At 45.1% G+C, this 26,939-nt stretch overlaps 1 protein-coding gene across 7 annotated transcripts in view; it reads left to right on the top strand.

The window, feature by feature from the left end:
• The window catches only part of RAPGEF1 (Rap guanine nucleotide exchange factor 1), an 89,793-nt gene that overhangs the window by 46,667 nt on the left and 16,187 nt on the right, over positions 1 to 26,939 (top strand). For 2 of the 7 annotated variants that reach the window (XM_030000002.2, XM_030000004.2), the window contains 9 exons: positions 313 to 401; positions 793 to 945; positions 2,389 to 2,512; positions 3,810 to 3,993; positions 4,586 to 5,101; positions 11,744 to 11,946; positions 14,459 to 14,617; positions 24,006 to 24,287; positions 25,674 to 25,766. In XM_030000002.2, coding sequence (XP_029855862.1) covers positions 313 to 401; positions 793 to 945; positions 2,389 to 2,512; positions 3,810 to 3,993; positions 4,586 to 5,101; positions 11,744 to 11,946; positions 14,459 to 14,617; positions 24,006 to 24,287; positions 25,674 to 25,766 — 1,803 coding nt within the window. The remainder of the gene's footprint in view (positions 1 to 312; positions 402 to 792; positions 946 to 2,388; positions 2,513 to 3,809; positions 3,994 to 4,585; positions 5,102 to 11,743; positions 11,947 to 14,458; positions 14,618 to 24,005; positions 24,288 to 25,673; positions 25,767 to 26,939) is intronic. The other 5 variants (XM_030000003.2, XM_030000006.2, XM_030000005.2 and 2 more) reach the window with 5 other exon arrangements.

The following is a 26,939-nucleotide window of genomic DNA, read 5'->3' as shown; positions in this document are numbered from 1 at the left end:
CACAGCAAAAAGACACGTATGTGGGTTTGTGCAGAATCCCCATAGGGCCAGGGTTTCTGAACTTAACTCAAATATTCCTAAACTACTGCTGGGTGCACACTGCTCCTTAGAAGCAGTGCTGCATCATTTGTACAGCTCTGTGTCAGACTTACACCCAGCTCAGCGCTCTCTGTGTCCGTGCCATCATTAATCCATAAACTGGGTAACCAAGAGTTTACTGCAGTAGCATCCTTTTGTGTCCTAGGATGTTTGAGTGCAGCATTCAGCAAATAATGATTATTGTCTTTTTCTTCTCTCCTCTCCATCCATCAGGAGCTGGTCAGACTCACAATTGAGAAGCAGGAGCATCCCTCTCCTACAAGCCCAGTTAAACCCAGTTTACCAGCATGTAAATCTGACAGGTGGGTCACTGACAAGGATTTCTTCTGTGTGCAGCACTAATATAGAAGGAATAATTTCTGGCTACTGATAGTTGAATTAAAGCATTCAGTTATTCTTCACAGAGGGTAGCATAGTGTTCTTCATGTAGCCTCATCCATTACAGTGGGACCACTTAAAGAGATTATGCAATGATAGGGAAGATGCCAAAATCTGGCAATGAAACATCACCTGGCCATGACACGTACACATTGTATTCTGCATATACATGGAATTCCACCTGCAGATGCAAATTCTGCCTTCTGCTGTAGGCGTGCCTCATATTGCATATGATTTAAAATACATATTAATCTGTCAGCATGCTGCATTCCAACTGTGGTTTATGATCTACAATCTGTATTTTGCTTGTTGCAGCCCATCAGAACTTCCCCTTACAGACCGAGAAATGGAGATCCTCAACAAAACAACTAATATGACTCAATCCAATGAGCTACTGACTGACTCCATGGATGAAGAAGTTGCACCTCCTAAACCCCCTCTGCCTAGCATTCGTGTGGCAGAAAACAGGTAATACTGGCCAACCAGCTCACTGAAGAATACCAGTGGCTCTTACCAGCTTCTTGTTTTTTTACACAGTCCTGCAAAATGTGCACAAGAGAGGTCATGAGGAGGGTTAGTGATGCCTCTGAATTTCCAGTCCTCCAGAGTAATTCTTCCCTGCTCCTGAACTCTGTTTATGACTTTGTGTTCTCTCTGTCTTGTTTTGAGCAATACCCTTCATTATTTGTGTTTTCCTTTCCTTCTTTTTATGTGAGGATAGTGCCATGCCCTGATATCCGTGCATGAGAGGCATCGCATAAATGCGTAAGAACCTTATTTAAAACTACGTGAATACCAGAAACAGTGTCTTGTGCTGTTGTATCCAATGGGAAGTGTTCTGCTAACCTCAGCTGACAGTTGTCAATCTGTGCTGCAACATGCAGGTTGTTCTGCATTGCTTATCAGCTTAAAGGGTGAAAGGAGCCAATAGTGCATGAAAAAAATCTTTTACTTCATTGTTCTTACCCTGTTCTGCGAGTAACCACATGAAAGTTTCTATGTTCTATTTTGAGAAGGAAGAGAAAACCCCCAATTTGCAGGTTTTTGGTCTGTGTGTATGATGTTTTTCTTCTCTAGTACTGGTGCTAATGGATGGTGTGAAAAATACATATTATGTGCTAATTTGGCAATGCAGCATCAAGGGCTGTGGCTGGCAAAAAGAATCACATTTTTATGTATTTTATGAATTCTCATGGGTTATATAAAAATTTCCTGGTATGTTCCAGGAACAGAATATGTGTGCTGTTGGGAACCTTGCAGGCTTGATGATTACCAGAATTATGTGTCATTAGAAGCAAAAACTAAAAGTACAGTGGTTAAAATCTCACTAGTTACTGCTAATGTGTGTATCTGAAACCGATTCATGCCAGAACATGGGCCCTCACAGTATACATGGTGAGAGCAACACTGACCATCTTGTTCCCTGAAGTTTACCGGGAGAGTAAAAGGGCAGAATAGGAATTTTCCTGTCCTGTAAATTTTTGAAACTTTGAACATTTTTCAAACCTGAAAGGTTTGAGGAGGGACTTCTGTGAATGGAAACAATATTTGGGTCAACCAAAACATTTAATTTGGATTTTCACCACTTTTATTAAGAAATAATTACCGTGCTAATTAGCTCCATTAAAAATTATCTTTAAAACAGCAATTGTTTTTGTTTGAGGAATACCAACTCTTTTCCAACCTTAAAAAATAAAACACTGAACAGGACCGTATCTGTGACAGTGTTCTTCAACTGATATTTGTTAGTGGATACACTTTGCTGAATAGCTCCTGGCCAGCTTTGGACAAGAACCTGTGAGCTTTGAGCCTGGCAAGTCAAAGGCTTTCTGGAAAACAAGCTCATGAAGCCTCTCAAAGTGTTTTTGCTGGAAGAGTAATGGAACCATCAATGCCTGTTGTGTCTTGCAGCCCTCCACCAGCATTGCCCCCTAAAAAACGGCAGTCAGCACCTTCCCCAACCAGAGTGGCAGTTGTGGCCCCCATGAGTCGAGCCACCAGTGGGTCCAGTTTACCTGTTGGAATCAACAGACAGGTAATGGCGTAACCCCTTTGTGAAAGCCAAGGGAAACATGCTGTGAATTGTGGCAAAAGCTCGGGAGAAATGCCGTGACCTGCAGCTGCGCAGTTCCCTGCACGCCTCTGCTCGTCCCAAGCAGCCCTGTACGAGAGAGCTCTGGAGCAGGAGTTTTAGTGGCAGGAACATCAGTATAATAAACCATGTGAACAGCTTAATTTTTTTTACGGTGTTGTTGGATTTAATTAACAAATTGCTACAAACTTTGTTGCCTTGAGCTGTAGCAGAGTGTGAAGATTCGAGCGGTTGAGTGTTGCCATGTCAAATAGATCAGCATACAGAGCAGCTGGCTGAGCTTACCAAGATCTCAGCAAGGTTTACTTACAGGTCAAGGGAGCATGTGGCATATTGAGATCAGAAGTCTGTCTTCATCCAATCACAATTTAAAACACCTTTTAACCCAAGCAGTAGTTTGAGCAACTGCTCTGACCACTACTGGTGCTTTGGGGAAATTTGTAAATTTTCTGGTAGAAAAATGGAAAACTTGTGACTTGTGTGTGTTAATCATATTCCATTGGTTGTGCAGCTGTAAGTGGCTGGGTTTGCTTTACACTTTGAGGACCTTACTAACTCAGCAGTGAGGATCTGATTCATGTTAAATTGAACCAAGATCAAATCTTGTCCTCATCCCCAAAGCCTCAGCTCTGGCTTAGGGAGGCTCTGCAGTCGTTTGGCTGACCCAGATAAAGTTGTGGCAGTTCTTCAGTTGCTAGTACAATCACACTTAGGTTGTTTTGCAGGAGTGGGAATACTTGAGGGGTTCACTCGGAGCTTGATAAGCTTGAGGTAATTTCCAAAATAGAAATGTAGTCATAGGCACAGAAAGTTGTATCTCACTATAGCTTATTTTCCCTTTGCGTGCACCTAAGCTAACAAAATATTTGCTAAAGCCCCAGTTAATTAACGAGAAATCTTGCAGTCTGGTTACCTAGTATCAGTGTCTTGACAAGGAGTCATCAGATGTGTGTAGCGGCGAGGAACTCTGTCATCTTGTCGGTGTCTGTGAAGTCCAGTGTGGGTCACAGCACGCCCTGCCGGGAAGCAAGAACACACAGAGCTCCCTAGCATGGGCTGTTGACCAAATCAGAGGTTTTCTGTGGTCCTGATGAGTTTGTCTAACTAGAGAGGGCTAGCAGCACTGATCCTCTCCCCTCCTGGTTTTCTTAATGCAGCTGTGAGGTGTTTGCTCCTTGAGCTGCATCTTGCTTGCTAGCGAGCTGCCAAGAATGACAATGAATTGATTTTTTTGCTTAAGGATTTTGATGTTGACTGCTATGCCCAGAGAAGGTTGTCGGGTGGAAGCCACTCCTATGGGGGGGAATCTCCTCGCCTCTCACCATGCAGTAGCATCGGCAAACTCAGCAAGTCTGATGAGCAGCTCTCCTCTCTGGACCGCGACAGTGGTCAGTGCTCCCGCAACACAAGCTGTGAAACGTTAGGTAAGCAGGGGGCTGTCCAGCGTGACTGGAAGAGCCCCCTTCACTCTCGTTTGGGAGCTGTCATAGCTGTGATGCAGAAGTAAATGGATTGCGCTTGCAACTGTCATCTTGTAGTTGCTGCAGGCAGTTCTGTGCAGAATTATATTCTGTCGGATAGGAAAAAGCCCAGGGGAATGTGTTTCCCTAGCTATAGATGATTGTGTTAAAACTCAATTCAGCTCTCAAGTGGAATGTTTTGTTGATTTCAGCCTTGTCTGAAGCAATGACAGTCCTGGTAGATTAAAGCAGTGTTGTTTCTAAGTACTAGGAAAGAAAATAAAAATAAAAATATAAATATGAAACATAAATAATCTCTTCAATGATCTACCTATTGAGTTTTTGTTATTTGTTTGCTAGTGTAAAGAAATAATTATAAGAGTTTTATTAAGGCTGGACGCTACAGAAGGTGTAGCAAGACGGTCCCTGCTGCAAGAAAGTACTGCTCATGAACTGATTGATTAACTGTTGGAATGGGAGGGGCAGAATTGAGAAGGACTAAACAGTAAAAGAGAGAAACTAATGCATCATTCTCCTGTCCCCTCTGTTTGACCAGATCAATCAGATCACTATGATCCGGACTATGAATTCCTGCAGCAGGACCTCTCCAATGCTGATCAGATACCTCAGCAGGTGCCAGGTATCCTCAGCCCGTTGCCAGAGTCCTTGGGTGAGTCTGGCTCCCCTTTCCATGGACATGCTTTCCAGCTCCCACAGGGCAGCTCTCCTCCACTGGAATTCTGCAGCCTCTCAGGAGCAGCACAGCCGACAGAGACTCCTCCAGCTTTACCAGAAAAGAAAAGGAGGAGTGCAGCCTCTCAGACTTCAGATAACTCAGGCTGCAGGGTGTCCTATGAGAGGCACCCGTCCCAATATGATAACATCTCAGAGGATGACATGCAGAATGCAGCGTCTGTCCCATCAGTATCCTTCACGCCGTTTGCTGCTGTTTTGCCTTTCCAGCAAGGAAACTCGTCAGCACCGGTTGAATTCATTTCTGATTTTGCTGCTCCAGATACTAACAGTGACCCAGAGAAGCCACCACCTCTGCCAGAGAAGAAAAACAAACACAGTAAGCAAGTTCTTGTTTGGGTTTTACTTTTACCTTTCCCTTTCTTTGCAGTTGTCGTGCTTCTGATGACCACTAAGTAATGGTGACCCCAAGGTAATGCCTTTGCTTACGTGAGGCTGAGTTTCAAAAACAGTTAGTCAGTGACAAAGGCGTGGAAGGGAAGTGTCAGTCCTTTGGCAGGCTGGGAGTGACTCCTGGAGCCAGGAATGATCCAGGCCCAGGGGAGCTGCATTACACAGCATCTTCACTACTGTAGTGAGACCTTTTTACTTCTCTGTTTACCTGAGTGTGAATCTTTGAGGCACTCTGCCTTGCAGATCTTCCTGGTTTATCCTCCTTTTTTACGTCCATTCATTCCCCCCACCCCCATTTTGTGAATGTTTTCCCATTGCAGAAAAGAATTGGGTGCTCTCCAAGAGCTTGGAGAAAGGGCTGCTTTTCTGTCCAAAACCAAGCATTGCCAGAGCAGTTATTTGGCAATAGGAACATAGTCACCCACATAGCTGTGCAAGACAACACTATTAACCTAGTGTCCAGTACTGCTGTTTTGCTACAGGATCTCATTTTCTTTGGATGCCTAAGAATTTCCCACATCGTTAAAATGAGCAGCCTCTAAATGTGAAGGCTCACCATCCCCAGCCAGACTCCTGGCACACCAGTACTGACTGCAACTCAAGCTCATGACCTTATTCTGATTTCCATAATGTTCATGGCTGAAAACATGTGAAACCTCTTGCCAAAAGAGCAGCCACACTGATCTGCCAAGGAAGGCTGTGGACTACATAGTGAGATCCAGCAGATGTTAGTTTACTAGTCACTGGCTTGCTTTGCAGTTCTACGTTGCACGAGGAGGTAGCATATACAAGATCTGGATCAACAGCATTATGTTGTGTGGCTGGCAGCCCAAGTGAAGAGCTGATTCAAAAGTGCTGAGTTAGCCTTCTGACTCATTTCTGCAGTATATAGTCTTTTCACTGAGAATAAGGTGGAAGCGAGATTGGTGTGTCATGCGGCAGGGTCAGTATTCCGTCCATTCCTATGGTAGTGCACTGTGCTAGCCACTTTTTAAAAAAAGTGCATTGGCTAAAAGCATTTCCATTATCCCTGAGTGACCAGTCCACATTCATAACCCTCTGGGATTTCACTCAGAGCACGAGGCTTGACCCACCTGGAAGTGATGGTCGTCTTGTAGTTCAGTGTCCCCATAGGCAGGAAATCACTGTTGTCCCTCTCTGGTAACCAAGCAGTTAAAAGGTAGTGAAAGCAGCTAAATAGGAGCCGAGATGTATGTTTGTAGACAACAGAAAGGAAATAAATGCTAGCACAGAGCATAGCCAAGGTTGGTTGTTACGGCTTGTGCTGTTCAAAATACTCACCTGCAGCACCAGCTGCAAGGGGATGTGATACAGAGCCTCCTTACTGTAGGATCAGGTCCTTGTGGGCTCTGCATATTAATAATGAAGGCTGGGTCCAGGTGGTTTTACACCATGCAGACTGGGATGGATGCAGGGGAATGCACCTCCGTACACGTAGGCAGCTTTAGTAGGGGGAGGTGCCTGGCTGAATCTTGGATAAGAGGCAGTTTGACAGTTGAAAGAGAGACCTGGGCTGTTTGCTTTTCTCTTTAAGCCCCATGTCTTTGTTTTCTGTTATCATATGACATGCCAGGGAGTTACTTAAAAATGATTTAAAAAGCTATCTTCTCCATTATTGCCCATGCAATTTTAACCTCAATACCAAGGCCTTATATGTGAATTTTCTTTGATGTTAGAGTTAATTGTCATCTGTCATCTGGCACTATCAGAAGCTCTCGGAGTATTGATCAGATTGCATTGTTAGCAAAGGCAGAAGCTGTTGCCTAATGTGGTGTCAGCTCTGATGGTTTGATAAAGCATCCTTGCTGCAAAGCTTGTAGTAGTATTTGGGCTGTTACCTGACTGCTGCAGATTTTTTAATTGCATTCATGTGACACTGGGAACTTGGTTTAGGTTGTCTTTACTCCACAGTATATCACACCGCAGATCTGTGGTTGTTAGTTTTACTTTTATTTTCAGCATTAAAGGGCAGTAAAGCATTACTCAGGCTGTATGGTAGCACCCAGAATTTTTTTGCCTGGAGGCTGATGCATGTAGATATCCTTGTGTAATCACATAGGTGAGGCAGTGCTGCTTCCACAACCCCAACAAACTCCGGGGATCCAGAGGAGATGCATGAATTTATTAAAAAGATCTAGAGCTCACACAGATGGGACTGGGTTGTAGTCCCTTTGTTGTGGGTCATCTTTTAGTAGTTGGCAGGAAATGTTGCAGCAGAGACTTTGATGGTCTTTTTATTGGTAATGTACAGCAAATCCTGCTTGAGTTAACCATGTGTATTGCTGTGAGCTGTGCTCAGAGGGACCTCCAAGAGTTGACTTCTGTATAATTTAAACAGAGTAGTGATAAGCCTTTTAGTCTGGCATGAATTATTGTTATTTTACTGTGCTGTAAGAGTACATGTTACTGTGCTAAGGGCAAATTACTCTAGATTTCTGCTTGAGCACCAGCATCGTGCTGCTGCTGTACAAGACACAGACATGGAGCAGCTTCTGCCATGAAGAGCCCAGAGACAGAAATAACAAGATCCACCCCACAAACAGCTTGGAAACTAGTGGTGAGGCACTTATTCATGTTTCTCTCCCTGTCAGTGGGAACAAAATGCAGCCTGGTGCCCTGTAAGCAGCTGGTATTTAACTGCAGGAACCATGCTGAGGGCAGTCTGGGCTTAGCCAGTGGATAATGCGAGCTCTTTGAAAAACAGCTCTCCTCCCAGAGGTGACAGCAAAGACTGGCTTATTTGACCTTGACTTCTCCAGTGAGTTGATGTGCAGTATAGCTTAAGAATTTCTGTCTTTTTGGCTCTTGCCCATGCACACAAATCTGTTGCGCTTGTGCAGGGCCAGTTGTAACACAGGCTGCTGACACGGTGCCAGGAGTTGGGCTAGACCTTCAGTGAGTCCTCCACATCAGATACTACTATGCCTTACCTATATTGGAAATGTGCCTTATTGCTGATAATCTAGCAATTCCTTGCAGACTCCAACAACCACTGGTCCAAGGGTGTTTTCCTGAGATGAGGTCGCTTGCCACTTTCCCGCAGCCAAGTGCTGCTTCCAGGACCAGTGGCTGCACTTCTCAGCTGCACGACAAGCTGGCTCGAGCGGTGCTGGTGCAGTCTGAGCAATACCTGTGACTTCTACCATGTGGGCAGAACCGGTGTGTGCTAGAAATCCATGAGCGACTTCAGCTCCTTCAGAAATGACAGCCAAGGCACTGCAAGCAGATTGCTGGGAAGGTGTTCCTAGCCTCAGTCTGAGATTTTATGGTTTTTTTTTTTATTTCAAATATTTTCTGTCTGGATTCAGAACTGACATAAGCTGGGCATGTGGTGGGAGAGGTTTCTCTCTCACGCCTCCCTTCTCTCCTGGGGTGCTGCCTTGAGACTGTATCACTCCACCCCGGCTGCTCACCGTGGAGGTTGCAGCCCCCATCCCTCCCTCTGCACAGAGTCGCTGCAGGGTGTGCAGCCTGATCTGAGCTGGTGATGTAATTTCCCATCTGCTTTTTAAACTTCTGCCTTGTTAAAAACCACAGCAGAGAGGGGAAGGGATGGAGGGAGAGCAAGGAGAGAAGACCCTTTGCAAACAGCAATCTCAGGAGTGGTCCTGCTCCCTTACTTTCCTGTTCAAGATTGGCAGCATTTTAATGATGCGCATTTTAATTTGCACTCTGCAGTCTCTACTCCTGAGCCAGGTTTGTATTTCACCATCCCAACTGTTTTTCACTTCACCTAAAAACAGAGAGGAAGACAAAGCAGAAGCAGAGACATGCTAACCTGCCCTGGACTAGTTGTAACAAGCAAGGCAGGAGAGCTGCCATGAGGATGGGATGCATTAGCCTTATAAAGAGCTGCGATAAAAGAGCTCTTCATTATTCCGTTGCAGATTGAGTTAAGGCTCTCAACAGCATTCAGGCTTACTACCTTGAGTTACAGTAACTTAATTTTACACAAGTGTCTAATGTGATAGCCTTTTCACCAACGCTTCCCGAGTGGTAGTGTCATACAGACATCTGAACCCAGGAACTCACAGCTATCAATCCTGAATGTTGTCTTCAGATCTGGATGTTAAGAGAAGCGCTGTTTTTGTAGGTAACCCCACATAAAGGGTTGGTCTGAATTTAGCAACGTCTGTTGCATTATACCAGTACTGCCAAGCCTGACTTCTTGGCTTTTCTCCTACTCAGTTGATGAGCTCTCAAAATGTGGTCTTTTCCCTCGAGCTCTTGTCCTCTACACTTCTCCAAGGAGTCTTGATCCTTAGTTCCCTTTTGCTGCTAGAGAAATATCTTTCATAAGCCTTCTTTGTACCTTATCTTCTAAAGTTGTTCTGTGATACCAAGGCATTTTTCAGGGCACGGGTATTAATAGGAGCACCTTAGTCAACTGCATCGCTGATATTTGAAAACAGTATTTTAGCATTCTGTATTTTCTACACCAAGACTCCTTCACTATGATTTCAAATAAGAGAATATTGCCAGAATGTGCTTCTTTTCACTGTTAGGCTGAAATTCACATGCATGAGCAAATTTAATCTTGGCTTTAGCATGAGTGCTGACACCAGCAGATGAGCTGGCACAAACATGCACCAACATGCATGTGCATTCAGTTTGAAACCTCTGTCACACTCCCTTCAAGGAGAGGTCTGAACCAGCAAGGGTGGTGACTTACATCTGTGAAGTGGTGCTGGAAAGGCAGGAGGGCAGCTGGAGGAGAAAGAGGAGCAAGGCTCGGGTAGCAGGGGGTGTTGGAGGTCAGAATTTCAGCAGCCTTGGCAGAGCTGTGCAGGAGCTGGCTGTACTGCGAGACATGAACAGGTTGTCCACTGGCGGGACCGTGTGGGGTCACAGGATGGGGACAGCAGGTGTTACCGGTCAGGATTGAAATCCATCAGCTGAGGTTTCCTGCGCTCTGATAGCCACGACCTTTTTTTTTTTTTTTTTCTTTATTCTGTTTTTTGGAGGAGGGATATCGTTCTGTGGGAAGGGGCAGCTGCGTTAGCTCCATTTCTAAATGGACTTTAAAATATTAGAGGAAATCTGAAAAAAGGTGTAAAAGACAGGTGCAAAGCGACTCCTTCCTGCCGACACATTTGCACGGCTGCATCCTGTTTGAAATAGGCTGGCCTGTAGATCTGCATTGGCAGGTGAACAGAGGGCTTTGCCTTGCAGCTAGTGTGGGAACCAGCTTCACGATGTGCAAATACTGCATTGTGATCGTATTTATAGCTTTCACTGAAGTCATCCATTCATTTCAGCTGTACAACTGAAATGCCAGCAGAAGCTGAATAATTGCCACCTAATGACCAGATTTACAAAAACTGACAACTGCTTGTTTATCAGGAGGAAGGGAAGAATGATCACAGAGTATATCTTGTGCATGACAGCATATTTACAAAAAGGCCTTGGTTAGTCCTTTTTATGACACTTAAATACATGTGTTGCTCCTGTTCTCAGGTATGTAGGAGAGTTCTTTATTCATTTTACATTTATTAAGTACACTTCTGATCCTTAATAATTCTGGGGGTTTGTAGTAGTCTTTCTATGACACTGGGTGTCATTCTCCCTCTCGAACACTAAAATATTGCAGCAGTAAATAATCGTCTGTCAGAGCTGCATCGGCAGACCTGTGTGGGTTTTTTCATAGATTTTGGAAGGATATTGTACAGATGGAAAGGTCCTCTAAATGCGATTTGATCCCATTTAATATTTCCATTGAACCACATCTCAGAGAAACTTTTGAATCAGTTGGATTCAAGAATTGGAGATGATAAGATGCTTTAAAAAGGGATGGGAGCAAAGGGTGTTGGATTTGAGCTAAGGGGGTGGGAAGGCATGGTCAGTGGCACTTTTAGAAGGTAAGTATCTTGTACCAGCATTGGCAGTGGCATATAAATAGCTGAGGGAGAGGTACACCCAGTCTCGCAAGTGGGTGTTCTCCAATAAAAGTTTTATCAGCTTGCTAGAATGGAAAAAGGCTGTAAGCCTCCTCGTTCTAGAAATCATGCTGACTACAGTTATGAGACATATTATAGGCACAAGAATTATTATGGATTTATTGTCAAGGTTGCATCTTTGTTCAAGATGATTTGTGTCTCCTAGAAAGCAGACTGAAGTTATTCTGGGTTTTTTGGTGACTTTGGGCATTAGTTGTTGAGGAATATTCTCAGAATTGCCATGGGTTACATGAGGAAGGGATTTGGGCTAGGTGTCAGTGAATCAGACTTCTCAAGTAGCTGTTTGGAGACCTCGGTGGTTCCTTAAACTGTTGTCAGATGTATTTGTGGCCTGTGATTATGTTTGTTGTGTGCTGGCTTGCAAGACAGGATGTTCAGATCCTTTCCTGCAAGGTGGATGGCAACTGACTGTGTGAGCTACCTGTGAACACAGCACGGATGCCTTGCTCCTCCCAGCCTGCAGCAAAGCCTGACTGACAGTGGCATGGCCTTACTCTTATTTTATTTTGAGAATGAGCACCCTGCCCGCTTGTCACAGCTGCAGCATTGCAGACCAGGAGCAGTGAGCGTGACCTTTCTTTGCATTGCAGTGATGGCGTATATGCAGTTTGTGGAAGACTACTCAGAGCCACAGCCGTCCATGTTCTACCAGACCCCTCAGAATGAGCACATCTACCAGCAGAAGAACAAGCACCTCATGGAAGTCTATGGGTTCAATGACTCCTTTATCAGCTTAGACCCCTCTCAAGATCTGGCACCTCCTCCTGCTCTCCCACCGAAACAGCGGCAGCTGGTGAGTGACATCTGCGGTGCCCTCCCGGCAGGGCACACCAGCCTCCCAGGAACAGCTCTGTTCTTGCTACTGCTGTTTCTGACAGGCTGTGGTGGTGGGAGGATGTCTCATTGGTGTTACCACATCATGCTCCTTGTCGTCTTGTTAACATGTTTTTAGGCATTTTGCATCATCTACTTTGAGCTCCTTTCTAACCCCATGTTCAGACTGTTCCCCATAACCTCTGAAAGTCCTAAAATGCCCTAAAAATGAAACATTAGTCTTCCACATGGCATGGCTGAATCTGTGCCAGACTACAGGCTTGTGTAACGACAACTGCTTTGAAGAATTTGACACACTGGGCAACACGATTTTCAAGAGATTGCTGCACTGTTGTTCCCAATGCTGTTTTGAAACTGTTGTCAAGGATGCCACTAATAATAACCATTTAAACATAATAACTGCTTTTATGGCTCAGTCTTTGCCAGAGCCACAGAACTTTGGTATAGTCATTATTTAACTTGTCCATGTTTTCTCCACATTAGTCCCCTTGTGTGATTCAGGGTTTTACCTGTTTTTCAGTGTTGTGCTGGCCCTCCCAGACTGCCAGCACAAAAAGGCACATCCATATGTGTATGTGTGTTGGGTGGTGGGTTTAACGCTATAGCGAGTGCCATTTTCCACATGGGGGATGAAATCCTGCCTCAGTGATGGCAGCAGCAGTTTTATTTCCAACCTCAGTGGAGCTGGGGTTTTGTCCTGTTTCTTTTTAAGGGTCTTCCTTGCTTTTATCTTTTTTTTTTTTAACTCCAACCTTAGTGGTTTTGTTTATATTAATTATCTGATTTGCTGTATTTAAAAAAAAAAGCACCTTTTGTGCTGATGTAGCTAACTTAAATTGGCCATGGCTTTAACAAAACAGTAGGAAATGTGGGAACAACTGCTCATGAGGACAACTGTTGCAATACTTCTTCATGTTATTTATGCTAAAGTTTGACTGTCCCAGGGTGTTACTTTGTAATCAAATGGGAGAAGCAACTGAGAACTCTAATTTTGGGATTTGCATAACTACATTCCTGTGATGCAGGTAGGAGTCCTAAAAAGATAAAGTGATATTTCCAGCTAAGCTAAACTGAGTCTTACGCATTATTGCTTTGTGGGGATGAGACCTTAAACGCCCATGTACCGTCTGCTCTGCAGGGACACTGAAGAGTCTACAGGACTCCTCTCTGAAAGATCAGGCAGTTCTCCAGTGTCTGTGGTCCCCTTGTCAGTGTGATCCCTGCACTGTCACTTGTACCTTGTAGTCCCTTGCCCTACCTCCTCCTCCGAGAGGTGGTTACACTCTAGTGATAGTTTCCAGTGGTGACTTGGTCTACACAGTTGTGAGAGAGGGTGTGTAAACTACAGATTTACTGTAGCCATTGTGCAGAAGGGAAATTCTGCTCCTTTTCTGAATTTGTTGGCTGAAGCAAAGCATTTCTATGCTGCCCTTTAATCATTATCTGGGCAGCCAAGATGTCACAGGTTTGCCTGCTAGCATTCTTGTAGTTTTGCAAGCTGATACCATCAAGGTGTTGCTTGCAGTTCCCCTGAAGCAAGGGTTTCTTCAAGTGCAGCCTCCCACCCTTACCTTCATCTCTCTGTTGGGAAAGTGGTGCAAGCAGACGATGGCTTATTCAACAATCACCATAAAAGCCACCAGACGCTTGTTCCTCTGCTTCTGCTGCCCTGAGTTTCTGAAATAGCAAAGCACATGGGCATCAGCTGTTCTAGCAGTAGGCAAGTTTTGCTGGATGGACTCCTCTGTAAAATAATAATTAGGAAGTCCTTTCTCGTGAGCTTCAGATCTTATTTCTGAAACATTGTACATTATATTCAACAACTCAGAGCTGAGAAAGCCTAGATATACATTAGCCTCCCTCAGACTCCTTACTATAGTGGAATTCAGGATAAATTCCTTAATAGTATTTGTTACTTACAGTGTAATATCTCCCTCTTGTGAAATGATACATAACTTTGGATTGGACTGAAAAATGGCTGGACATCACTGTTATCCGGTATCTCAGCAGTACCAGTGAGGCCCCATAGCTCACACTGGAGAGACCAAGTTCCCACTCTGCAGGTTGCCACAAAAATTAGTAGTCTGCAAGAACTGGCTGCTTAGCAGCCAGAAGCAAGAGCCAGTTCCTCCTTTGGGCATCTGCCCCCCACGCCGTGGGGAAAAAAAGGGCAGCGAGGAACAGCTTGCCTCTCCCCACAGCAGCTGTCCGTGGGTGAACTGGAAGGGGGAGGCAGTTTATTTTTAAGGGATTTGTGAAACAAAGAAGATTTGAACTGTGATTTTTGTCATGCCTCTTGAGCTCAAGAAAGGCATATTGGTGTGTCTGGCTCTGATGAACTGTATGAATAGCTGTTTGTTTAGCAAGCCATTATATGCATTGTTTTAAGCATTTCTTATCCTTTATTCATAGCCTTTTCTGTGCTCTCTTTCTCTGTGTCTTCTGTCTCTTGCTTTCTTCCCCCTCTTCAGCAGGCCTCCTATGCTGCCTCTTCTTTCTCTTCTGTCCCCTACTGTGTCCAGCAAACTAAAGTGCCCTTCACCCCCGAGGACACCGGTGCCACTCAGGGCCTCACTATGTCAGTCTCTAACTCCTTTCTCAACCGGCACAGCTCCTTTCCTGTGCATTCGGTGAGTTGCTCTCCACGCTTTAACACGTGTGCGTATTTGTGTCGGTGAAAAGCTTGTGTGCAAATTCTTTGCTTATGCTCTCGGTTGCAGGTGAAGGTGGAGGTTCTTTTAGGGGCTTTTGAACTCATGTAGTAATCACCCAGGTGAGAAGAACTGTGTGGAAATCTTACTAAATGAAGCACAGGGCAGGTGTGACTTTCATTACTTTATATACACACTGGTATTGACATTTGTGGCGAGGGACTGACAAAGGAGAGCTGGCCTGTGTGCACCGGCACGCTCCTTTGACCTATGTGTTCCCCAGGCTGCACGTTGGAGCTGCAAAGTCTTTTTTTGTTCCGTTGCATAATGTCAGCGATGTGCATGAGTCAATTAAAGGCTGCTGTATGAATCTGGCCTTTGGAGAAATAACGAGATGCTGTCCCCGAAATACATGGATTTAGTCAAATGTATGGAACAGTGGCTGCAGCTCCTTAATTTTTTTTTTTTTTCTAGAAAATGGCCTCTACTATATCTTTCATCTCATATTTGCTTGTCTGCTTCCCTTCACATCTCTGTGGTCCCAAGCAAGCTCAGTAAGCTTGTATGATTTGCTAATGAATGAGCAGGGTTTTCTCTCCTACAGCACTTGTGAGCAGCCTGAAGTAAGAACTGCAGGAGGAGCTGAGAATGATTTAAATCAAAATAAGAATAATCTTAGAGCACTGCTTAAATCTGTGATCAGCTGCTTAAATTAAATGGTAGTAATAACAAAGTGTTAATGTAATAAAATTAAATCTAACCATGGGATTCCAACAGCTCATCGGTATGGGGCTCGTTTGCATGTAAAACTATGTGGTTATGCTCTGATTGCCGTGTGATGACAACTGAGAATAGGGTATTTTTCAACAGTGACCTGGATGTTTAGTAAATTAGACTTCTTCTGGAGAAGAAATTATCAGACAAGACTTGAGAAAATTCAGAAGTGTTCAATTAGTTTAATACTAAATATTTGAAAATGGTATCCTCCCACTGTGCCACTGCTATCTTCCCATTTCAACACGAAGTCATTCTCTAAAAATTAGTGATAATCATGGGTCCAAAAAAGAAGAAAGTATTCAAGTACTTTACAAGTAGCGCTACTTCACAAGCAATGAATTAAAGCTTTTGGCTTCCATTTGTGTGTGAGAGCAGTATCATAATTTTGCTGTACAGATGAAAAGGCTGAGGTGTGGAAAGGTTAGTGCTTGCATAAATTTGTGGTAAACAGTTTTAAAATCTGAAGTAATACAAAAGTTCTGAACTGTACAGCTCTCTTGTTTGATAGTGAATCTTGCAAGCAAAACACAAAACTATAAGACCAGGTAAAAGCACTTCACTATTTTTGTTTTAATTGAGAGGCTATAAATATGATAGTATAATGTTCTAAAAATATGTGGGCACTTTCATTTAAAAAAGCGTCCTCGTTGGATTAAATGGTTGCTACCTACTTAATTGTTCTGACCTGTTCTCATCTTGCTTTGGACTACATTATTGTGAATATATTATTTTATGACATGTTAAAACTTCATTAGAAGATCGTTACTCGTTTTTGCAAGGATTTGGTGAAGGGAAAATAAATGGCTGGAGCATGAGGAACAATGAGAACAATTAGGCAGTGCACTGTCAAATGCACAAAGAAAATAAGCTGAATTAAAAATGGTGATTTTTCCATTAATGCCTTTAAATTATGATAATCTCATAGTTGCTCATGACTCTGGCTGGTCTATTTTTTCACAGGCAAAAATGAGATTTTCACTATGACAGTGTCTCTTTGTCTCCAAGCTGCAAAATACCAATGTCCTTACATGCATCATAGCTGACCCATGTAATACCATAACCATGGTTTATCCCATTTTCCCTATCCCTAATAAGACAGAGATGTGAAACAGCTGTCAAGATTTGGATCATTCCCAGGGTGACACCCTGCATTTCAGCGCTAAGAAGGACCAGAGCCCCTCTTGCAATCTGCTGGAAAGGCCATGCGCTTTCACGTGAGGGATGCCACGAGCTGCGCCAGTAACACTTTAAGCTCTGCTTCTCTTATTCTCATGTCTTCGTTTTTCCTCTCTCACCAGAGAAAGGCCACTCAAGTGAGCACTGTGGTGAACAATAAACCTGTTAAAAAATAAGCGTTAGTTTCCCACCAGCCCCAGCAAGGGAGTTAATGCTAGGGAGAGCACACCTTTCATACACCAGCCAACTGAGCAGCTGGCCTCTTGTGTACCCAAATATCAGTGGTGATTATCAGATCTCTTAAAATGATATGTCTCCTACATTAATCGTTACCCATTCCGCACAGGAAGCAAAAACCTCCTTAGCTCAATACCAGGAAGTCAGACCTGATGAACGATATGGCTGTCCATTGACCCAACGTGAGCAAAGCATTGCAGGTTTGCCAAGCGTAGCCAATTTTCAGAAAGTGCCCTGTGCTTTTTTCCTTCCCTGGAGGCTGGCCTGGGGTGGACAGCAGGAGTCAGTCCCAGAGGGAAGGCCTGGCCTGAACCCATCTGTTCACATGCAGGCAGCAGGAAAGCTGAGCCTACACCGTGTTTTGCATGTTAGCCCATTAGCTCTATGCTCCAGGTGAAGGACTAGTGCCTTACTACTAATTTACAGGGCTTAAAAAGACCGTTTTCAGACAGTGTTTTGAAGCAAAAAAGAGGTGAAGTTGTTCAGAGCATCTTTACTCTTAATTTTTATGTATGAATTTCTTTTCAAGAACCCTGGCTTTTTTCTTTCCAATCAGCACTGCAGACGCTGCTGCAGTCCAGAAGCCACCACTGCTCTGTCAACCCACTAATCATGTTTTTCCCTTCTTTGCAGAAAATTGTGTCAGAGGTAATAGCTTTTACTGGATAGGGGCAGATCTTGAGCAACTGGATCAAACCTCATAGGTTTGGCAAGTTGAGCTTGTTTTTTACCGAGTCTGATTCGCGTCTGGCATCTGTGCCAGCAAGGGTCGTGTTTGTAGTATGGGCTGATATTGTAAGGAACTGCAGCATCGTATTCCCCATCCCTTGCACAGTTAAGCCATTAAATCCCGCATTGGTGGGACAACTGGATTGTACTGTCGAGTCATTTTAGGGATTCCCATCTCTTTTGAAAGTACTTTCTGTTGCTAGACGGTAGGAAAGGAGGTATGCAATAAGAAAGCATCCTCCTTGGTGATTGTTGTCAGTAGTTTTTCTCTAGCTGATCACCTTGCTCCCTTTTTCTTGTGAAGAGAGAGATACTGTCATTTGGTTTATGAACTCCTTGTGCTGTTTGACTGGAAATGGGTGGGCAGGTATCCGAAGGGCAGGAATCAAATCTCATTAGTTCCTGGCAGCTGGGGAACTCTGCACCGATAGAGGAAATCGGTCTGGTGACAAGCTATACTGCTATCCATCCACGTATTTTCCACCAAAGACTGCAGAAAGTCTTGCATTCAGTTAAGGCTAGGAATGTTTTCCTCACTGAAACAAGGAAGGCAGTTGTTTCTCCGAGGCATGTACATGCCATTAGTGGAAATTTGGCTGCATCCTCCACTATGGAGAAATAACTTGCCTTTCTCAAAATGCTGTTTTTTCTTATGTTTTCTTTTTAATTAAGAAACATTTCCAGTAATTTTCCAGAAACCAGATTGGCTGTTGGATTCCAGCAGAAGGCGCAACTGTTTTCCTTATGAAAGCTCCAGTTCAGCGCTTCTGTTCTCACTTGTTCCCACTGTTTTTGAGCAAATTGAGCAAGCGCACAGAAAATTCACAGCAACTGTTTTTCTTTCTTGTGTGTGTGCTAATGTATGTTCAGGAAAAGGAGAGTCAGATAAGTGTTTAAAGACGCGCACAATGGAGACATGTGCTCCGCATGTTTTCCCCGCCTTGCCCCTGTTTGTGTAGCTCACTTCCAGGCTGCAAGGCACGCCACAGCTCTGGCCCTCAGCAGAGACTGAGCTGTTTTGATTCATATGGTCGTCCGATGGTGGCAGCCACGAACCAGGACTGGGAGATCATAGTGTGTGAGTTCATTTCTGTCCTAAGCAGGTTTTAGCTCCTTAGTTTGGAGCAGAAGGAAGGGGGCGTGGGGGGTGGGGGGAAGATTTACATCCATTTAACCAGCTGCTGAGGTCTAGGTATTGTTTTGCCCTTCCTGTTTAGTGTTCCTGCTGCATTTGTGTTCATTTCCACTGCCCACAGCAGGCCTGGATGGTCATATTAATAGTGCTGTTGCATGCTGGCATCACTGAATCCTGCTTCTGAGAACCACTTCCTCCAGTGGTTTATACGTTTTTCTTGCAGTTGGAGCACTACCTGTCTCTGCGCAGGTCTCTCTAAGCAGTCCCCTATTGACTTCATAGGTCACATTTTCTGTGTGACTGACTTTTTAGGAGCCTTGTCTTTGTCTCCAGGCTCTGCCTTTTAAAGATCTGCTTGCTAGATATGGTGGTATTGTCTACAAGCTAAACAAGAGTTGACACTATAGGTGCGATCAGATTGAATTCTCCTCATAGTTTCAAATGAGAGATGCATGATAGCATGGTTAATACATCTTACATGTTTTCTTCCCTCCCGCTCCCTGTCCCCTTTTTTGCAACAAAACAAAGATGTACAAGAATCCCTCTCACTTAAGGAGAAGTTTGGATTTTGTGTTTTCTTGTGCAGAAGCCAGGAGACCCTTTCCCAAGGGAACAGCAAGCCCCATCCATCCATCTGCGATACTAACCATCACTTAAAACCAGGGAGGACAGCTGTGCAGCCAGGTCAGAGGCTTTGCTGAGGAACATTCAAGCATGAGGAGTTGCTGCCTTTCCTGTGACAGTGCTTGAAGCCATTCTGTTGGCAGCTCGTGTTTCCAGCCATTCATTGTAGGAGCGTTTCCTTCCTCATTAGCAAAAGTACCTGGAAGCCCAGCATTGTGTCATGAGATAGGAAGTCTTTTCCAATAGTTGTCTATGCAATTATATTCTTAGGGCGTAGCAGTTTTGTGCAACACCCAGTATTTTGTGAATATAGTTCTCTACTGTTAGGATTTGGGCATCCAGTTCTGGCACATTGCCCATGTCACTCTCTTAATAGCATTAGCAGAGGAGATCTAAAAGATTGATCCTTTCCTCTGATAGAGCATCAGACTTCCAAAACATGAAGCTATCTGATCTGGGAGTGTCTGGCAGGATCGCAGATTAATTTGGCAGAAGTTCGAAGGGTAACTGAGAAGGCTGTGCTTAAAAGGTAAAGACTGTGTCTGCTGATGCTGCAGATGCTCTGACAGCCATATAATTGAATTCTGCTTTGAATTTAGGATGGACTCGCAACCAGTGATTCCCTGCATATAAACACCCTGTCTCCCTGTTACTTGTGGTCAGCCATGCCTAGTGAACGTAGAGGAGCGTTACTCTTGAAATAAGTTTTCTATTAGAGTGCTTATCTCGTGCCATCTAATCCAAATAAATGGTTGTAATGTCATTGACCTTTGGGACATCCTGTAACACCGCTGCTAATGATGGAAAGCTGTTCTAAAATATTGACCGTTGCAAAAAAATCAAAGGCAGCAAATTGAAAACGTTGAAAGATGCCATCTCTGGAAGACCTCTGTGTGTCACAGTGTGTGGTAAACATTCAGGTCCGTGCATGTTAGCTTCCTGCTGTTCCCAGGAGACGAGATTGCTCAAAGCACGCTTTGTCGAAGTACTTCTCAAGTGGCAGATAGGGGTTTTTTTAAAATCCACTTTACTGGTGAGAGGAGAGGGATCTTTCTCTTCTCCCTGTGTTGGCCATTTGCTGTCGTAGGTCAGGATCGCTCGTGCTGCGAGACCATCTTCTGGTCCTGTGGTGGGAGCCTGGCAGCATGGCCGGAGTTTGGATAGAGGAAAGCATCCTTTCTCAAAGGATCTGGTTGCACCCTGCTTTCTAGCTTTCCCAGAGATTATTTTGAAGTACTTTACTTAAAGCAAAAGCATTGAGTAGGAGGTTGTGTCAGCACAGCCATAACCGAGGCCTTACTGACCCTGCAAGAAACCTCGTAAGAAGCAGATTAAAACAAGCACTGATTTTTTTGCAAGATAAACTGTTGCCTGTGATTTCTTGGGGCGAGAACTAGAGGATGGCTAGCTTGCTTGTGACAGTTCCATTGAATGGACTGTCCCCTCCCAAAAAAAAGTATGTCTTTTAAAGGATGACAGGACTTCCAAGAGATGTACAACACCCAAACCCCGTGGAAGCCGTTGCTGCAATTCCTGCTGCAGCTGCTAGTTGGGCTGGGCTGGATCGGACTGGGGAGCAGCAGGAATGGGTGCCATATGGACATCATCTCCACCGCAGGGTGTTTTTTTCCCCTTTAAAAGTATGCTTCATTCTTGGCTCTTGTCCCAGCACGGCTGCATAGCTGAAATTCCAGAGCTGCTTGCAGGCTCCGGAGGAAGGAGGGGGCTCCCTGGCTCGCTTTCTACAAGATGCAACTTTACAACGAGATTGGAAGTTGAGAGCAGCCTGGCTAATTAATGCCAGCTCACCAAAGGCTTCTCTGCACTGTTCCCTTTGTTAACAGCGTGCTGAGAGCATGTCTGCGTCGTTAAATGATTGTTCGCGGATCACATAATGAAGATTAACGCATTTGCCTGGGTACCTGGGCCTTAAACCAGCATTTTCAACACATCTCATGCCAAGATATTGTTTTGAAAGCTGTATTGATGAGGCCGAGGAAAAATGAATGTATAGTGATTGTCAGTAGTAACGTAGCTGCATTCAAACTTTAAAAATGTATGCAATGTTACGTTATATTTAGGTCTAAATTGCCTTTGAATTGGGATTAATGTCTCTGAAACTATGCCTTGCAAATTTTCCTGCCCCAGAAGCAGTAATTCATCTCCCCGAGCTGCTAGCTCAGCCTGCAGGCAGTGTACCAGGCAGCATCTCAGCTGCCGAGCCTCCCAGCCGGCACTTGGCCTGAACTAACCCTGCCAGCACCATCACGCAGCGCGAGAGCTTCGCAGGGTGCTGCCTGTCCCAGAGTGACTTGATTGAGGACAGTAATTTCCTTTCACTCATGCCCTGCATGAGCTCCACTGCTGCTTTGCGAAAGCCTGGCTTTTTCTCTGGGTTCGGCAGGTCAGAGACAAAAACCCCTTAGGACTCCTTGGTGGAAGATGTCCATCAACTACAAAGTGAAGGACAGCGTATGCCGCCTGTCTCATGTGGGTGCAGGAAGCCCAGCTCTAGGGGAGCTGGCACATAGGTTCTGTTTGAGCAAATTATTTCCTTCACTGGAGCAGAGGATCTCGTTATCGGGACAGCAGTTTGTTGAGTGCCTTCTCGAGAGCTGCTGCAGCAGTGGTTCTCCATTCGCTCTGCTCCTATTCTTTTTGGGGGCTCTAGCCTGGGACTTGGGGCGATAGTTGGCATATTAGCGCCGGTGAGATCATGAAATACCAGGGAGACGGGGCAGGCATAATGAATCTGCTGAGCCAAGATGATGTCATGAGCCTGGCATCTTACGGTGGATTTAGTGTTTTGTGCCATGCAAGTGAAAATGAATAAATGTAGAGCATTTATCCAGGCAGAAAGTAAATACAGAGATTAGACTTGTCATTGTTACTGAGGCAGCACCAAAAGCTGACAGTGTCCCTGGAGCCAGGGCTGCTCATCCGGAAAGAAATGGGCAGGAAGAGAGAGGAGCCTGTCCTAGAGCCAGTCTCCTTTTAGCCACAGGCATGTGGTAGGGATTTGCATTTTAATTATTTTTCAGTAGTCTTTTAAGCTCTCTTTCCAAAGCATCTCCCTCTGCTCCTCTGTATTATGGCCTGCAATTTGTTTTGGGCCCTGAGAATACACCCAGAGCGCTGCCGGACTCCACGCACGGCGGAGGGCAACCACTCGAAGATTAAGGTGGTGGAAGGTAAAGTCTATCCATTGACCTTTACGTTTCCTTTCCTTTGAGTGGAAAAGGTTTTTTTGCCCAGGCTTCTGGCCTGGGGCTGTTCTCAGTTTAGATTTTTAAGCTCACATCTTTCCTAGGTAGAAACAAAAATACCACTGCCGAACTGGATGCTTCTGCCGTAGCTCAGGTGGCAGACTAAGCTTTGCTTTTTATCACCCGTTCAACTCTCCTGAGAAAATGTAGCCTGAATTCTCCGATTCATGCCTTTGTTTCCCTTTCCCTTTTTACATCACAGCGGTGTCACTTCAACCTGGTTTGAGCAAGTTGTGTCTGTGCTTCTTGAGAGCTCTGTAATGCAACCATCCTTGTGCAGCAGATCACTCAAATGAGCAACCGCCACAGCTTCATTTCAGCGTGGGTTTTTTTGGATGATGTGATTCTTCCTTTGGTCCGCTTGGCTACCACACAGACCTTGCTAGTGGTTGAGCTCTACAGGTTTTAAAATAAACTCCTCTCCAGCAGGTTTAACATTATTGTCTTTTTTTTTTTTTCTTTTTTTTTTTTCATGGGTGCCAGCTTTGTTTTGGACTTACCCTGATGGCAAATCTTACTAGCACCAGATGTTAAAAAACAGAGGGTTGCTCTTGTTTTTCTTGGCACCATATATTCCCACTGCACCCTGTTTAATATTATCTGAACAGTAATCTGATGATTAGGAGAGATGGTGAAATAAAGCTTTACGCAGATGATCTCTTTTCATCTCTTCAGCTGACTCTTCGAGGCACTGCATTAAAGGATCGGTTTGATAAGGAATTCATCGCTCCTGAGGGCAATTATCATTTTTGCTCCCTATGTTTCTCAAATGGGAAGGAGTAGCAGCGTAATCTCCTTTATCCTTCAGTGTAACTTTGAAGACAGTATCAGCCACTCCTCCCTGGGAGCTGTGTGTTCTGGAACAGACTTGACACAGTAGCTGTTAAATTACAGGGCTGGAGCAAACGGCATCTTAAATTTGGATCCTGTGGAAAATCCCAGAAAAGCAATAAGCACTCGGAGTACTTTTCTCTATCTAGATATTTCCAGCGTGCTCACAGTCCTGGTTTCTGTATGCCTTCACATCCTTTCATCCACTCAAGTGATTGTCAGGGTCACTGTCGTTAGCAGTATTGAGATGCCCAGGCTTTCCCCCTGCCTAGTGAAGGCTGGATACCTGCAGGTAAACACCCTGGTGCCCATGTTCCCTTTGAGATGAGCAGCCGAGCTGCTGTTTGTGCAAGAACATGCCTCTCCGTGAAAAAACTGGCTGACGTGTCCCAGGTAGCAATTCCTGCTCGAGTGTGTGGATGATAAAATAGTGCTGCCTCTGTTCGGGTTGGTGTCTCAGCAGAGAGGTGCCTGTGTTAGAAATGCCTTGTGCTATCACTGCTACGCTACTGCCGATCTAATTACTTTTTCTTTTGTCTGTCTCTTTCCCCATCTTCCTTGTTTTTGTGTTGTACGTCTCTGCATCCTGTAGTACAAATCCGTGTTTAGGTCCTACTCCCAGGACTTTGTGCCTCACAACCAAGTCTCCATACCTCCTTTCCTCTCTTCTACCTCCTCCTCCTGCTCCACCCCACCTTTTCCGCCCGTCCATCCATCTCAGAGCTCTGACCTAGCGGTGCCCGCCGCAGCCAGCCAGTCACCCAGCACTGTGGATGTGCCAAACTCCTCTTCTCAGGAGAGCAGCTTTAACGGGAATGCTCCTGTCTGCCTTCCTTCTGAAACCTCTTTCACTGATTCTCTCCAGACGCCTTCGGTGAGACTATCCAAAGAGATAATGCACCTTAACGCAAGGCTGGGTTTATTTGTTTTTTAAAAGAAAATGTCACTTGTATTAATACATGCCAAATGTGATCTAGTCCAGTTTCCAAATGTGTGTGTGAACTGCAGAGAGGTAATTTCATATAAAAAAGGTGGCTAGAAAAAATGAACCTCAGCAGGTTTGAGAAAACATTAGCACATATGTAGGAAACATAAAATGTCAAATGCTGGTGAAGGGGAGAGGAGAAGTTGCTGCAGCTTCCTGCAATTGTAATACAAAGCTGAGGAAGGTAAAGGAGTGTTTTGTGAGGTTGGTTGTTTCTAAACACGGGCTCCTAAGTGGTTCACATCCTGCAGTTGCTGCCATGGCAGGATTTGGTGATTGCTGCTCTGCTCCCTCCTAAGTCACCGGTGAGCCCCAGGAGCGGTGGGTGCAGTCCAGCTCTGTCTCTCCTGTGCATAAACCTGTTGCTCTTTCCAGGCTCTCGCTGTTTCCAGTTACCAGCAGCCCTAGCTGTGCGCTTGGTGGCAGTACACGTTGGTGCAAAGCATCACGTGTTGGTGAATTTAGAATAACACTGTTCCTGCAGTGGTATGGCACTACTAGTTTGAGGTCCCAGAGCAGTTTTACAGATCACTGACCAGGTTTGTCCATTACAGCTACTTTTTTAAACACCTCATTTTCAAGACAGTTCCTCGTTTGTTTGCTGCAAAGCCTAGAGTTGGTGGGGTTAGAGCTGTCAGCACACTACATGCTAATGCTGCCTCTTCACAACGTTTGGAAGAGGGACACTGATCGGACGGTAAATGATCAGGTTTTCACACTTTAGACCCGACCTTGCTGTTGCATCTTCCTTGCGTTGGGTCCTTGTTACAGCCCAGAAGCCCTCGAGTTTGGTTTAGCCTGGCGTGATAGCTCTAATCTGTGCTTGTAGCATAGTTTGGGAGATACATTTGATACCCTCTGGGCTGCAGGGCCGATCTGCATTTAGTGGCAGGACTACAGCGCAGGTAGGACAGACGCTTGTGTGTCAACCTCTGAATGCTCAGCTTCCGTAACCTTGAAATCCACACTTGCATATTGCATCTTCGCACTCTCACATGGAGTCCATGGCAGCTCTTGCAAAGCAGTGCCTGCTGCTGTCCTGCTGCAGCTTGGTGGCCTTCAGCATAGTCCTCAAGAACCAGAAAATACTTACCCCCGGGAAGATACAGCCTCAGTGGCCGGTGTTGGCCGCTGAGCCGGAGGAAGGGCTCCCAGTTAGGTGACAGCAGCCGCTGAGAACGCTTCTCCTCCCAGCCCGTGAGCACGTTCTTTCACTAACATTAAGTGCTGGCGGGGGGCACCGTCACATATTTCCTTTCATCCTGTCTCCCTTAGAGTGAAAACGCCAGTGAGGAGGCTGGTGAGGGTGAATACGTCAATCTGTATTCCTCTGGCCAGAGCAACGGGGAACTCCCTCGCTCTGAAGGAGTAAGTAACCTGGAGAGGGCTGGACACCGGGAAGGGGCTGCCTGGTGCATGCTGAGTTCACACCGGGGCTGACGCGCTTGGCACCCGCCTCTTCTGCACACTGCGGAGCTCCTGTGTCCGTCCTGCTGCTCCGGCTCCCTTGCTGGCGGTCCTTCTGCTTGCCCACTCCTGGCTTGCAGGCTCGGGTGGCCTCCCGGTCCGGGTGGAGAGCAGGCGATGCTTTCAGGGTTGCGGTGAGCCCCGGCAGGTGGTAGGGATGGCTTTTCCTGCCGCGCTGTTTCATTTGTGCTTCGCTGTCTGTTTGGAGCTGCTTGCGTGAGGTTCTCTTCCAGAAAGCTGCACCCTGACCAGCACTGTCCTGGGGCCATGTCTATTCTTGTAACTGCTTTGGCTTCCCTATTTTAATACAGAAAGGCTTGTGCTCTAAATTTATTCTTTTTTTTCCTTCACCGTTTGGATACAAAGTAAGTGATTGATTTAGCATTGTAATCGCACGCTGCTTCTTCCTTTACTCAAGCCTCGTATCTTAGGTATTTCCTAGAGGAGACAGGGCGTTTTCCATTGCAGGGAGGTACTGTCTTCCTGTTGGGTCATAGGAAACAGCAGCAGAGGTCTGTGGCCATCTTTTTGCCTGCCCTCATCTTGGAAAGCACATCTCCTACAGGATGTCTCCGAGACCTTTATCCATGCTGGTGTTAAATATGCCAAGAGATTGTGCTCCCATCACTTCCCTTCAGGAGACACATCTAGGCAGGCCCATCCTTTTGGGCAGCTGTGAGTTGGTTCTCAACTTTGAAGCAAAGAGCTTTACAGATATAGTCTGGAAAAAATCTGCAGACGCTAAGAAAGCTAAGCGCACCAGTGTGTTTTCCAGGCCGAACGGATAGCATGTAGGTGGTTTCAGTCCTGTCTTTCAGTAGGTTGAATTTCCAAGTTTCAGTCTGCATGATGTTAAATACTTCTGAACTCCAGCAGTTAGATTAATATTCCCATTTGCCGTTCATGGCTATTTGTCTCCTTAATAAATGGCTAATTTAAAATGCTGTATCTTTGCATTGAGCGCTCTACCTGCTGTTCCATGCTGCGGGTTCAGATGATTCTGGTTTTTTGCATTAGCCTCATTTCCACAGCTGTGAATTGTTAAGTGGAAATGTTGCATCATTGCATAACCTC

This window comes from Aquila chrysaetos, chromosome 24, assembly GCF_900496995.4.
Source record: "Aquila chrysaetos chrysaetos chromosome 24, bAquChr1.4, whole genome shotgun sequence".
In the NCBI taxonomy this organism is placed as follows: Eukaryota; Metazoa; Chordata; class Aves; order Accipitriformes; family Accipitridae; genus Aquila; species Aquila chrysaetos.
This window is presented reverse-complemented; position numbering and strand designations above follow the sequence as displayed.